Source organism: Nannobrachium achirus, assembly GCF_963921795.1.
Source record: "Nannobrachium achirus genome assembly, chromosome: 7".
Taxonomy (NCBI): Eukaryota; Metazoa; Chordata; class Actinopteri; order Myctophiformes; family Myctophidae; genus Nannobrachium; species Nannobrachium achirus.
The window spans coordinates 45343257-45357929 of NC_137816.1; the positions used below are offsets into that span (position 1 = coordinate 45343257).

Genomic DNA, 14673 nt, shown 5'->3' on the forward strand with positions numbered 1-14673 from the left:
CATGCAGTCAGTATTGAGTCAGACAAGAAGGGTGTTGGTATAGTGACAAAATGCAGTATGTACGTCATCTCTGTCGCGTTCTCTCTTATGTCCAAAACGGTTACTTCTCAGCATTCAAATTTGCGTCATCTTTCAAGCTTGTGGATCTGCTACTTTTTGTTGCTTTTGTGTGACGCTGTACAGTAGCGTGATCAAGTAGGGCATTAATTTACGAAAGAAAACTTTATTAAAAGTTATAATATGGAGATGAGAGGTTTCTGCCAAAGAGAGCCAAATTATGTATACAGTGTATTTTCACAATTTTAAATCATTTTTAAAATGATAGATAGAAATTGAACGGTTTTGGTCATAGAAGGTTTCCGTCCGACAACAAGGACATGTAATAAGGTATTTGAAATGTTTGAGTCACCTCGTTCGCAGCGGGCACACGGACTGCCCCAGGCCTCGCCCAGAGTGGAGCAGCAGTGGGACTTCAGGGTGGCACCGTTGATGTTGACCTCACAGCGGTCGTTCACTATCTTCAGCCAACAGGTTCCCTTACTGGTCTCTGTTGTTTTTTTGTTTTTTTTTAAAGGGATGTAGAGAAGTCAAGTCAAGTCAAATGTTATTCCAGCCCGATATCACAAAACATGTATGTCCCTAAGGGCCGTACATAAACACAAAGCAACAATAAAACAAATTAGTGCAATTTACATTAACAACATGACATCATCATGAGACTGCAATTTGTTCTTGTTGATGGATGACTTGGCTTTCCTGGTCTCGGACCAAGAATAAAATCCCTTCGCTCCGAGCGCAGAGGCAAAAAAAAGATTACTTATCTGGGTGGTATTTTAGATAACATTCTTTCTTTTAAGATACTCAAGAGACCAGTGCTCATACTACCGGTCAAACTACTTAAAAATAGTGAGAAACACCCGAGTGAGCTGATCTCATTCCCCCAGATTCGGCACAAAAAGGGGTAAAAACTGTGCCGCTCTGACATCATGCTCTAATGTCACTGTGATGTCAGGGGAACCACTCTACCAGAATGGGCTTGCCGCTCTGACATCACGCTCTGGCTTCAATGTGATGTCACACTAACAGAATCCCTTTTATGCCCATATACAGTATGGAGTTCCCTGATGTCATCAATATTAATGATACCCTGTTACAGATACAGTGGGTTACAACATTTAGCGTCGCCAAGTCTAAAATGACACCTAGAGGTGTCAAGAGGTGCCTAGAGGTACCTCTGTCAAACACGCCTCCAAATTCTTAGCCGCGCCCCCTAGAAATGTGATATTTTATTTCAACGTGTAGTGTGGCTGTTCAGCCACGGGGTGGCGATTCTTCAATATGAGTCGACTATTCGAGTCTATTACTTGTTGGTTACTTGTTATCTCTACCTGCATTGTGAGCTTGTAAATAGTTTCTTTTCAAGTTATTTTTGCACTCAAATTGTAATTATTTGTTTAACCCATTTAGGCCTAGGATTATTGACTGCTTTAACTATTGAAAAATAGCAAATATACAAGCACATGTAGATCTGCTATTTTTTTTAAATCATGTCAAGTCTTTGAATATATCTACTTAAAAGCGAACATTTGTAACTCAAATATTTGCTTCTGGGGGGTCCCTGGAATAACATATTTTGAGATGGGGGGTCCGTGGCCAAATACCTGTAATTTTGGGGGTCCTTCACATGAAAAGGTTTGAGAACAGCATGATTTCGATTTTAGAGGAAGGATTTAGAAGTCGGGTCAAAGATCGGGTCAAAGATATTCAAAGACTTGCACTCATTTTCACAATTTTTCAAAAATAGCAGATCTACAAGCTCACAACACCTCACACTGCAAAGTGTTGTGAGCTTGCAGATTGGCTATTTTCGGCAAATACTTTAGGTGTGGAGGGGAAAAAAGAGCATACTAAGCAGTAAGCACAGAGGTTGAGGTACAAAGGGTTGTGGGGGTCCCTGCTTCATCTCTCTCTCAACTAAGGGGTCCTTGATCTGAAAACGTTGAAGATCCCTTTGCAAAACAACTCTTTGCCATCAAATCTCTTAACATGTTCACAAAATGGAACTCGTGTTTTCATTTGGTAAACACAGCCATATTTTCACATGACACACACATGCATTCATTGAATAAACACAACTAGCTTTTGGCTGAACACTACCAAGCATGAACAGAACACTGAAGAGCAAAATTGAAAACACAATTGTCGAAATGGAACACACTGAATGAATGTCAATTACTCTGGTAAATGAACCAATTCCCTTTTTGTAAAATGACCCAGTGTATGCCCACTTCTCTCATAGACAAACATAAAACAGCACACAAATATGCAGACAAAACATTTTATTGACTGTAGGTCTAAACGTTTACCCCCAAACACTCCAAACAAGCCCACAACGCGTTGTGTGCTTGTAGATCGGCTGTTTTCAATAGTTTTGTGCGACAGTCTTGTATGATGTAGCATGGCTTTTCTTTACCAAAAGCCGTACACATTTGAAACTTGGAGATACAAGTTTTCTGCCCGACAGTGACGATATTTTAGTGATTATGTTGCGAGGAAAACATTGAGCCATTACATAATAGCCATTTTGGTTAGAACTGACTGAAAATAACTTTGTACTTTATATAATAAATAATATTTTTTCAAGTGTCCAAATAAATTCAAAATATTATCAAATGATCTCGCGGCACCCCTGGACTGCCGTCGTGGCACCCCAGGGTGCCCCATCACCCACTTTGAAAACCCCTGGCCTAGAGTGCCGCATGAAGCCCTGACAGGCCTCAAAGCCCACATCTCCATAAGCCTCCTCCATGGCCTGAAGCAGTGGGACCTGGCTCTGAATTGCTCGCCTGACCCGAAAGTTTAGAGATTTGAATATTTGTGTGTTGTGGATTGATGCTATGAGATTTTATGTGAGAAGTGTGTGCAAACCTGAAAAGTGTGTCTTGTGTTTTGACAACAAGGTGATGTGAAATTTACATCAGAGTGTAAAGAAGGAAAGTCAGAGTCTAATATGATAAGGAAATCTAAAGTAGTAACAAATTGAGTCAAGCGATTGGGGACAGAAGTAAAGGTTGTGAAAATTGTGCCAAATTTAAAAAAAATGTGTTTTAGCAATCGAAAAAAAACTGTAAGCTGATTTTGATACTATATACTGTATGTATATATATATTCTAGGGCTGGGAGAGAGAGAGAGAGAGAGAGAGAGAGAGAGAGAGAGAGAGAGAGAGAGAGAGAGAGAGAGAGAGAGAGAGGCGGAGAAGTCATCAAATGACAGAACGTTGTGACACAAACAATTACAAAATAATTGGTTCACACACTGTCCCAAAACAACATAAACGTGACATAATAATAATAAGCTAAATATAAGGAAACGAAAAAGACACAACTTTTGTTCACATGTTCAATTGAAATTGTTCTTTATTTGGAAACAAGGCAGTAGGCAACATTTTTCCAATAGCCTCATAAAGTTGTTCATAAAGATGTATTAGTTGTCCCAGACACCTGGACAAACATTTGATTGTGGTTTAATAATAATAATGTAATGCCATCATGGTCATAAATGTAGGCCTAATGCCTGTAGAAATCCTTCTCCATTCCTCCTCTTCTGGTAAATGTCAACGTCTCAGAAGAAGATGTGACAGCGAGGAGGTTTTTGAGAACCAAGCCTCTGACATGACCAATCGCTTTTGCTTTTGTGAAAGGGTCCCTTTCTAATTACAGAGTGAAAGGTCAAGTTAAAATGTCAAACTATTATTTACCACACTGTTTTTCAATACTTTTCGGTAATCATGACATTTTGTGAGAAAACATACGTTTACATTGCCAAAGCAAGTGTCAAAAAATTAAATAAAAACAGTCTATAAGGGAGAACATCACATGGAACATATACAGTAGGACGGTTGGAGGGGGAGCAGCTGACCATATAGGCGACCCTCTAGACCAGTGCTACTCAACCCGCGGCCCGCGGCCCGCATGCGGCCCTTTCCGCATGTCTGTGCGGCCCGTCATGATCATGCCAAAAAAAATATGATTTTTCTAAGCCTGTCAAAGTTAACGCGAAACGCAAAACGCGGTGATGTTTGACCCTCGGTGCACTCCGTAGTTAGGGATAAGAGTCAGGAAGCAAATGCAGTAGCAGTGCAGAGATGCAGGCGACTACACTAGAGCTACAGTACAATGAGACAGTCAGACAGACAAATATGCGGAGATTTTGCAGCAGACAACCACAGTCGGGCTCACTGGAGCGGAGACGCATGACGGTCGTGCGATATGAACGGCAGCGAATCCCGCGATCGTCATGTTTCAGTCTAATGAAGACCTAGCCCTTGTCTCCGCTGCTTGTCTCTCCCTCCGCGACTCCGCCAGTCAGCTCCGACTATAACTCTATGGCACCGACAGTGCAAGCATTCCAACAGATCGCGCTGCAGCCAAGGAACTATGCTTATTAACACAAATCTCCTCCAACGAGCTGTTGTGTTTTACAAAGCTCAAAGCATCAAACTGTTTTACAAGTACAGTGCATCTGAGGGGGAGTTGAACTGTACTTGAGTTATTTTTCCATACAATAACTCTCTTCACCAAAAATAGCCGATCTACAAGCTCACAATGCATCTTGTGGTGAGCTTGTAGATCGGCTATGTCCCCCAAGAATAGGGATGCTGGGGTTTGAGTGATTGAATAATAAGTATAAACGTTTATTTATTTTAAATCTGTCCTATTAATGAAAAGGAGTGTTAGTGGCATGAGAAAACATACCTTAACATTGCCAAAGTTCACTAGCTTTGCATACCCAGACACAGGGGAGGTTACAAAAAGGTTGAACCAGAACTGTTCATTTTCACTTCACATTTTGTGAATAAAGCCTAATTTGATAAAAAATTCAAATGTCATCAATTTCATCATTCCATCCATGACAATCTTTTGGTTCAATGAGGTTTGGCCTGGCTTATGGAAATGTGGCTGTTTTCTGTGCGTTTCCTTAATTATTAGACTGTGTACTGTACAAAATCAATGTAAACGTCCAAAATAGGACCGTCATTTTTAGCTTGCGGCCCTTTGGACTTTTGGTATTTTGCTGAGTGGCCCCTGAGCCATCTCAAGTTGAGTAGCCCTGCTCTAGACAAGCTAATTGCTTCCAATACACAAGTATCTGTGCCAAACATGTTGAACCAGTTCTATTGTCCGCCCGTGTTGAATTGACGGCACACGCAGGCTTCATTGGTGTACTGAGTACATTTACTCGAGTAGGCTATTTTTATTCCACTACAATCTTTTGAAAACAGTTAGATACTTTGCAAATTTCGATTATTAGGCTATAAAGGCATACAACCACTTCAGCCCTACATTTAGGCCATTTGAAAATACAAGCTCACAATATTGCTTAATCTGCTCAAATATTTGTATAATCTACAAATGGTAGGCTACATTTGTGAAATGACTAGACTATAGGCTCCGTTTTCTTTATACAGCCTACATTTTGATACCAAAACGTCATTACTCAAGCCAATTAAGGCTTATATTTTGAACATGGGATTTCTAAAAGAGTATTTCTACTTTTACTTAAGGAAAACATGTGAGTACTTTTTTTCATCACTGACGGCCTTGCTGATCCCGCCCATAGACGATCGCGCCTCGATCGGCTTGCTCACTCAGCAGCAGAGCAGTTGAGTTCTAACTTCATCTAACTTTCACTAATAATTAATATTGAAATAAGAACAGCAGGATAACAAGTAGACTATTGTGACATTTACATTTGAAAGTTCCTGGTTTGTATATAAAGAAGTTACCTCAAGAGTCACCAGCCAATCGTCATTACTCACAAACAATTACAAAATAATTGGTTCACACACTGTCCCAAAAATAACACAAACGTGACATAATAATAATAAGCTAAATATAAGGAAACGAAAAAGACACAACTTAACCAAAACGAGACCTTTCCTATAATAATAATAATAACAGTGCAGGGACCCTGACGACACTCTCCCACGCCAAATACATTTCCTCATTATGGGGCCGTGGTATTCCATTTGGACATGATTTGGAACAGAGCGACAGAGAGATGGAGAGAGAAAGCGAGCGAGCGAGGATTACGTTTTGTTCTTCTGGTTTAAGTTCATCATGGCTCGGTCAATTATGAAGCCATTAAAACAAATAAAACGTCACCTCTTCCCGTAGAGCTTAAATCGGGCCTAAAAAAGTGAGCCCGGCCCAACCCAGCCCGACAGAATTTCAGCCCGGACAGAGCCCAAACCCGATACATAATTGACAATTGGAGACCGGCTCGGCCCGAAGACCGACATTCTAAACAAGCTTATATAATGCAGACGGCAGCAGCCTTTTTTTCCTCATACAATATTGGTGATTTGTTAAGAACAGTGTCATTCTACCATTTTCCAACTGTCTTTATAAAAGACATTGTAGCAAGCACCGTCCTAATTATGAAAAAAAACGTTGGCTGATCTACAGTGCGACATTGATTTGCTATATAAAACCATATTTGATAGATATAACTATCATCTACAATTACTTATTGTAGAGAACGTTATAGGCTATAGGGTATTTTAGCCTATAGTGCGCGTTTCTTGTGGGGAGATTTACAGAAGCGGAATATACCAAGTTAATCAGGGGGAACTTGATAAATATATGGGAGTAAACACGTATGAAAAATAACAAAAGAAAACATTTTTTAATACAAAATTCAACAAATTAAAGTAGCATGACCCCCCTCCAGCCAAAATAAAAAAGTAATGGTCCCCCCTGATAATCAAATTATTATTTGAGAACCCCCCCCCCCCCCCTTATCTATGTTTTAGTTCAAGCCAATTAAAGGCAAGTAAAAAGCTATACAGTATAATAAGCAAGGTATGGTTCATTTTGGTCATTCTCTCTCTCAGCATTAAACTGTATCCTTGGAAAAAAAAAATCAAACATGTTAAATTGAATTTGTTCTTTATTTGGAAACAAGGCAGTAGGCAACAGATACAGTTCAGTCTTCAAATGCAATTACAATTACAATGTTTTACTGTGAATAAAAACGTTTCAGTCTGTCTAACCTTCATCTGCTTATCTTTGCGAAGTTTAACATGGCACATACAATCAAATGTTGCCTATGTGAATCGAAAACAATCAGACTCGGTTAGTCCAATCTCGTCTTTTACGGAGAACATCGTTAATCTTGGTAACAATTGATTGCCTTGCTGCAGCAGTCATTTCGGGGACATCGGAATAGAACCTTTCTTGGCAACAGTTTAAAATAAATTCTTTCAGGTTCTGTGGAAGTATAGATTTCACCCCAGTGCCGTACCAGTTAGCTCTTTTCACCCAAGAATGATACATATGCAAAGGCGTAACATAGCTGAACAGCAGATCGGCATAGCGTGCTGGACGGTTACCATTTTCCAGTTGAAGTAAGCGACTGATTTCGGCTTGTTGATGTTGCGATATTTGACACAGTTGTATGTCTGCCAGCTGTTTTGGTAACACTGTAGTCGCATCAAGGGACACTTCTCTCTGCTCTATCTGTCTCTCTCTCTCCTCGACTGCCGCCTCTCTCTGTGCTGACCGTTTCTCCTTCTCTTCCCACAGTCTTCCTCTCTCTTCCATCTGTTTTTCCAACTGTCTTTCTCTCTCAATGAACCTTTTCTCCATTTCACCTTCTTGCCATTTCAGTTTCCAATAGCTTTCGTTAACCAGTGACTGCGTTGGTGTCGTCGCTGAATCAATATCAGCCACTCTCTGCCTCAACAGCTCCTCTCTCTCTCTCAGGTCACGCTCTCTGTGTGCCAGATCTAATGCAGCATGTTCCTCTGCAATCTGCGTGTTTCGTGCTGTGTCCCTAATGCTTTGCCTCACTCCCTGCATTTCCATCTGGTGTTCTTCGAGAGCTGCCTGGTGATCTTCTTTCAGTTGTTTCACCACACTGTCTGTCAGACAGACCCATGATGTTTACCAGGATAAGAAATAACACTAGAAAAGTTGTTATTTTGATAGAGAAATAGCCCATCCCCGTAGATAATGTCCAGAAATATGCTCCATAGGCTATAAATGTTCCGACCTTCATCTTCCAGGTGACTTTTGTTGGTGTTTCACTTCACCTCGCTAAAAACCTCCTTTTGCGGGACTCATTGAAATATGCGAACAGACGATAATAATATGGATTTGGGAGCATAGCCTAATTACAAAGCATGTCTCATTAAAAACAATATATATTTTATAGTTGAAGGGTAAATACACAGTATAGGCCTATGTAGGCTGGGAACATGACACAGTTCAGTTGAGATTTTTTTTTATTATTTTGGAGGTGGGGGTAGAATACTGTATAGGCTACAGTAGAGCTACATCACGAGTAGACATACAGCCTTTGCAGACAGCCAGGATGTGGAGGCGGGCTTTGACGCTGGGTGACGCCCTGCTCACATTGAAAGGGACAAAGCCGACGTGTGATATCGGCTGAGTGCCAGGAATGCAGTTTGGCCAGTGCTCTCATAACTGTATGCTCAATCCCTCAGGCGCCCCCTGGACTACATGATTATAAATGTTTATAATTGAGAACTGAGAGGTGCAGTAATCAATGATATATAGACACTGTGAAGTAATGACCACCAAATTGAATTTGTAAATACTAAAGTAAAATACAAATACCTCAACATTGAACTCAAGTAATTCTTAGAACTTAGGTAATACATCATTACACCAACACCAATTACATCAAATGCAAAGAAATAGTAGAATTAGTTGGCTAATCTAAGAAAAACATGGGTAGACACATGTTTTCAAACCAACAAGGAAACAAAGACAGACAAGCGAACAGCAGAGCTTTTCCATAATGAAACATGCTCTCTCTGAAACAGTGGAACTGTTATTAAGTGCTGGTAATAAGCTCATTGTCATGTGAACTGTTAACTTTATAATTATCCGTTTTAGTCCCATAGCCAGTTTTAAATGGACCCTTACAAATACAAATGAGACATTTAATTAACATTTAATGAAAAAGTCCTATGCCAAAATGTATTTTTACACCATTTAAAGTATAATTACTCTCTAGTATCTACAGTAGTCTCTTCTGTGGTTCATTTCAATTCATTTCAATCCCCAGCAAAATAGTTAAACTAATTGCTCTGCTATGCCATCTAGTGTCACTTGACTGTATTGCAGAAGATAAGCTGAAAGGACGGCCTCCTATTTTTAGACACTCCCATCTCCAGAGAGACCGGTGGGTGTCCAGAGGTACCTACAGATACCTGAGGCGACTCAATTTTCTGTGAACCACTGTATCCCTGTGATGCCAGGGGGAACAAATCCCTTTTATGCCCATATATGGAGATATGGAGATCCCCGTGATGCCAGGGGAACAAATCCCTTTTATGCCCATATATGGAGATCCCTGATGTCCACAACCCTGATGTCCACATCACTGTGGCATGTGGCCATGAGGCGTCTTATTAGTTGTATAAACCCCTGTACTTTTTTGCAAAGTCTTAATAAAGTATTCAATCAAAACTCTGCTACCTGCTAATATTCACAGGGGTGATATGATCACATTTTCTTGTCATGGTTAATATCCTGGCAGCAGTGTTTTGTATGAGTTATCATTTGTTGGTAGAGTGTCACAGCAGTCTAGACTAGATGATACAAAAGCAGTCTTTGTAATGTCGCGTTGAGTGGGTTCTTAAAAGAGAGATTTGGGTTCAATAGGACACTGAGATTTCGAACAGTAGAGCTTTGTGAAATTGTGGAACCGGGCTAAATTTAGAGTGAGATTACTGATTGGTCTCTTATCCGATCTGATCCATGAACTAACACTTCATTTTTTTCAGCATGTAAAAGGTTTGATGACAATAGTGGTGTTTCCATAAAGCCTCTTAATGCATAAATCTTTTTATGGAAACACTTCAAAATGCGAATAAACTTTCATTATCCGCAAAAACCTTTATGCAATTGGAGGACGTGGATCTTGAGGCTTTATCGAAAAAATGAAATCCGTATTAGTGAATGGAAACAGGTCAGCCAATAAATGCGAATAAATTATGACATTCTGGTCCATCGTCCTCCAAGTTAACACTTTCCCCTGCCGCTTAACGTCCATTGTATAGCGTTAGCCCACAAAACAAACCGGTTGTTACACACGGAGTGACACAGACCGTGTGTAAATTCCTCCCGTTTTCACAACGTGCCAGGCTGCCAGCTGTAGCTCTTTACAGACTGTTGTGCAAAGACAGCCTCCGACAGAACCAGTGGTGGGCAAGGAGGTAGGGAGCGCTTCGCTGTGTTCAGCTGGGCCGTGCTGAGTGGGCTCACCGTATTCGTAAATTAGCGAATGACACCTGCAGGTGTCATTCGCTAATTTGAATGACACCTGCAGGCTAAATTCGCTTTGTCTTAAAGGACAACTTTGTTTTTTTTACAACAAGGGTTCATATTTTAGATTGTAATAAGAGAAAAGAAAAAGTGGGTGTGAAAATGTTTTCATTTGCTTCGTTCTATTGTTTTATTGCGTTTACCATGCTAAAATGTGGGGAATGCGTACGCATGGGGGCATGCGTACAAGTGGCTAAATATGTCTTTTTAGATACAATAAGCCAGCAGTTTCTTTATTGCTATTTACAGTAACACTTCTAGCCCCCATGAGTCATTCCAACTATGAAAGGTTGCGTTGTATTTTGGGAATGGGCTTATCCTCTGTAAAATGACACATTTAGCCACTTGTACGCATGCCCCCAACCACTGAAATAAGAATCTCTAAAACAATAGGAAGAAGTAAATGAAATCAATTTAACACTCATCTTTTATATTCTTTAATTACAATCTAAAATATGAACCCTTGTTGTAAAAAACTGAAGTTGTCCTTTAATGCGCATTTCTGATAATTTGCTTATATGCGAATACGTTTATGGAAACATGACTATAGATTGAAAGACATTGTTCCAGCTCCACCAGCTGATTACATGTATTAGGCTTAATCTAGATTTAAAGCTCAGTATCATCTGCATAGGAACGGACATTTGGTTTACGTGTGAGTAAAGAACCAAGGGGTAACAAAGGGTAAAAAAGAATAGGACCAAGCACAGACCCCTGTGGTACACATTAATTGCATTTTTTTTGTGTGGTCTGATGAACAATTGTTACGGAGAACAAAGTGAGACCTGTCACAAATATATTCTGAACAAAAATAGAGCAGTGCCATTGAGACCAAGATACTGCAGTCTGGATCTAGTGAGTTGCTGAACCACCAGAGGTTGAAAAGAAATCTGACTGTTCGCAAACAATCAATACTTGCTTACCTATACACTGCAGCCCCGAACTGTCCAGCGTACTGCCCGACGAACAAAGACACACGTATGACCCGGCGCTGTTCCGGCACTCCCCGTTCACGCACGGACTCGACTCGCACTCGTTGATGTCTGCGGAAGGAAGGCGACAAGACGGATACAGTAATCATACAGCTAACCACCTAATGCATCATAGGTTTAATCATAACAGAATGTAAAGCAATGTTACAGTCAGGGTTCCCACACATTTTTACCAATTAATTTCCAAAACTTTATTTTTTTACTATATAACAATAATTCAGCTCAATAACGAGTCGCTTACTACTATGCGCATTGCGCAATGCCCAAAGACAGGTAGTGTATGCCAGTGGTTCTCAACCTTTTCAGGCTGTGACCCCCGAAATAATCATATTTGAAGAGTTGAGGAATTTTGTATAACACAGTTTTATTGTGAAAATAGCCGATCTTGCGAGGCGTTGTGAGCATGTAGATCTGCTATTTATACAATTTCTGCCTCTAATATTTGACAATTTGGCCCATGTTTAATTTGTCATTTCAGAGGTATTACCAAAATCAATAACCAAAGACAATGCATAGATATTTTTTCCAGGACCTTCCAGGACCCTTGATAAATTCCAAAACTTTTCCAAGTACTGGAAAAATATTTTTTCTAATTTCAAAATATTTCCAGGAATTTCATGACCGTGGGAACCCTGTAACAGTGAGATGGAGCAAATGTGTGACTCTCTCAGACCTTCGCAGACGTTGGTCTCGGAGTCGAAGCGGAACCCGGTGCCGCAGTGGCAGGTGAAGCTGCCCGGGGTGTTCCTGCAGAGGCCGTTGTCACACAGCAGCCTGTTGACCAGGCATTCATCAATGTCTGATGGAAGAAGACGGACGTGAGGACTCTCAGTACAATGGCTCTTTGTGCTATCAAGCCTGCATATCGTCGTTGTCGGGCAAAAACCTCGTATCTCCACTTTTCAAATGTGTAAATTTTTTCACAAAGCTAAGCTCTGCTTCATCATACATGGCCGTCGCACAAAAGTAGTGAAAACAGCCGATTTTTTCGGTTATGGAATTTTCGGCTGTTATCACTAGTTTCGTTCACTTTTAACTCATGCAGTGCCGCCGGCCACAAGGGGCGCTAGAGTGCCCGAAATTTCTCTATAGACCTTCGCTCTAGCTTCTGTCGACACTGTCCCAAGTGCCTTGGGATTTCACTCCAGCCAATGCTATAGGTGACGAGAGGAGGAAGCTAGCTGACACGTAGCCAAAATGCTAACCCATTTAGAAGCCCGATCTAAAGCTATTTCAGTCGCAAAAAACTTTCTCTTTGGGTCTGGGAACACAATCCGGAGAAAATCCTGTCTAAAGATGTGATTTATTATTGGAGTGGGCGGCGCGATGCGGCCGTTAGCGCGACTACGGCCCGTGTATGGCCGAGTGTTGGCCTGGACCATGGATGGACAGTATATATTGAGGTTTTTTTGGGGGGCTCTAAACTTTATTTTAAACCATTTTCAATGGAATAAATCGTCGGACCATCTAGCGTCTCTCGTTGGCTAGCGCTGGACGAGCGAGGGTGGTCCACCCACGTTGCTCCAAGCAGCTCGGGGTAAGTAAAATAGCAAATAAAATATTGTATTGGATTGAAATAAAGCCGAACTTGTTCGGGATAGGCACTTATAGGGTTAAAATGATAAATACAAAACGAACGGTTTTGGACATACAAGGCTTTCACCCGACAACGACAATATCGTCCTTGTAGTTTCAAATACGTGCGTTTTTTTCGTAAAGTAAAGACCTGTTTCATCATACAAGACTGTCGCACAAGACTAGTGAAAATAGCTGATCTACAAGCACACAACGCCCCGCGGTGCGAGGCGTTGTGTGCTTGTAGATCGACTATTTTCGCTGGTTTAAATCATTTTTTAAACGATTAATACAAAACGGTTCCGGACATAAAGGTTTCCACCCGACGGCAGTCCTGTTGAAACTACAAGCGGGGGCTGAGTCCAGCGGGTAACATACCGACACAGTTTTTTCCAGAGGAGTCCACCTCAAAGCCTTCGTTGCAGTTGCATTTATACGTCCTCAGCATGTTCTCGCACTGGCCGTTCTGGCAGATGTCGGGGTCCAAGGCGCACTCATTAATGTCTGAGGAGATGGAACCACAAGGCTTATAGATCAGTATCAGAACATTAGAATATTGTGTAAAAACGCAGATGCCATAGAACCCCAAATCATAACTGACTTCGGAAACTTCCCACTGGACTTCAAGCAACTCTTACTTCAGAAGGTTGACATTTCTCCATTATAAATCCTTGTTTTGAGTGGTCTCGTGTGATGTTGTAATATTTATAAATATGGACTTTTGATATTCATGAGCTGTATGCTATAAAAATTCAAAATCTTAACAAAAAAAGGTTTGGAATAATTCACTGAATGTGCAATCAATTTATAAAAGTTTCAAGAAATATTATGATAGTTTCAAGAATCTTTACTTTTACAAAATATTCTAATTTTCTGAGATTGATCTGTATAGATATCACAGTAAATCCATCGCATCCTGAAAATAGCATAAATCTCATGTGCAGTAAAATTATATTATATTAGTATTAGTTTAACTTTCAGCGGTTTTACATGAACACTCAGGATTTCACTGTGACACACACACACCCATATGGCTTATGTACACACTTGCTCACACACACACACACACACACACACACACACGCACGCACGCACGCACGCACGCACACGCACACACACACACACACACACACACACACACACACACACACACACACACACACACACACACACACACACACACGTACCTCTGTTGTCGCTAGTTGTGCCAAGGTCATTAGGGCACAAGGCCAGGAACTCAGCTGCAAGGCAAACACACACCACAGCAGGTTTAATAAAAAACCCAAATGAAATAATAGTGTTTGAGAAAATATCACATTTGCCAAAAATCCAAAGAAATCTCAAAGCAGGACATTTAATACCATGTTATTATCCATTTCCATGCTTTCTCATTTAGCCTGGATGTATATAAACTGGTCTCCTTAATGTGGTGGGAGCACCGGAGTCTTTTGATATGGAGACTTTAATTGGTGGGCCTAATGAGAAGTGACTGGCTAACGTGTGTGCGTGTGTGCACGTGCACAGAGGGACTATACAAGAACCAAAAGTCAAGTGAAACTTGACAAATTGTGAGGAACTTCTGTTCTTCCAAGAGAAAAGGGTCATTTTTATGGTCAAGATTTTGGGAAGAAATGCAGTTTTTGAGTTATAAATGGGTATGTAAGGTTTAGGGTGAGGGTGAGGGTGAGGGGTTAAGGTTATGTTTAGGGTCAGGTGTGGTTGCGATTAAGGTTATGGTTATGGTTTG

General features: G+C 40.7%; 1 protein-coding gene across 1 annotated transcript in view; it reads right to left on the reverse strand.

Moving 5' to 3' along the window:
* fbn1 (fibrillin 1) overlaps nt 1-14673 on the reverse strand; it is a 125768-nt gene that overhangs the window by 67351 nt on the left and 43744 nt on the right. The window contains exons 18-22 of the mRNA XM_080730725.1: nt 14114-14167; nt 13305-13430; nt 12025-12150; nt 11283-11402; nt 410-547 (exon numbers count right to left, since the gene is read on the reverse strand). Of these exons, the coding sequence (XP_080586851.1) occupies nt 410-547; nt 11283-11402; nt 12025-12150; nt 13305-13430; nt 14114-14167 (564 nt within the window). The remainder of the gene's footprint in view (nt 1-409; nt 548-11282; nt 11403-12024; nt 12151-13304; nt 13431-14113; nt 14168-14673) is intronic.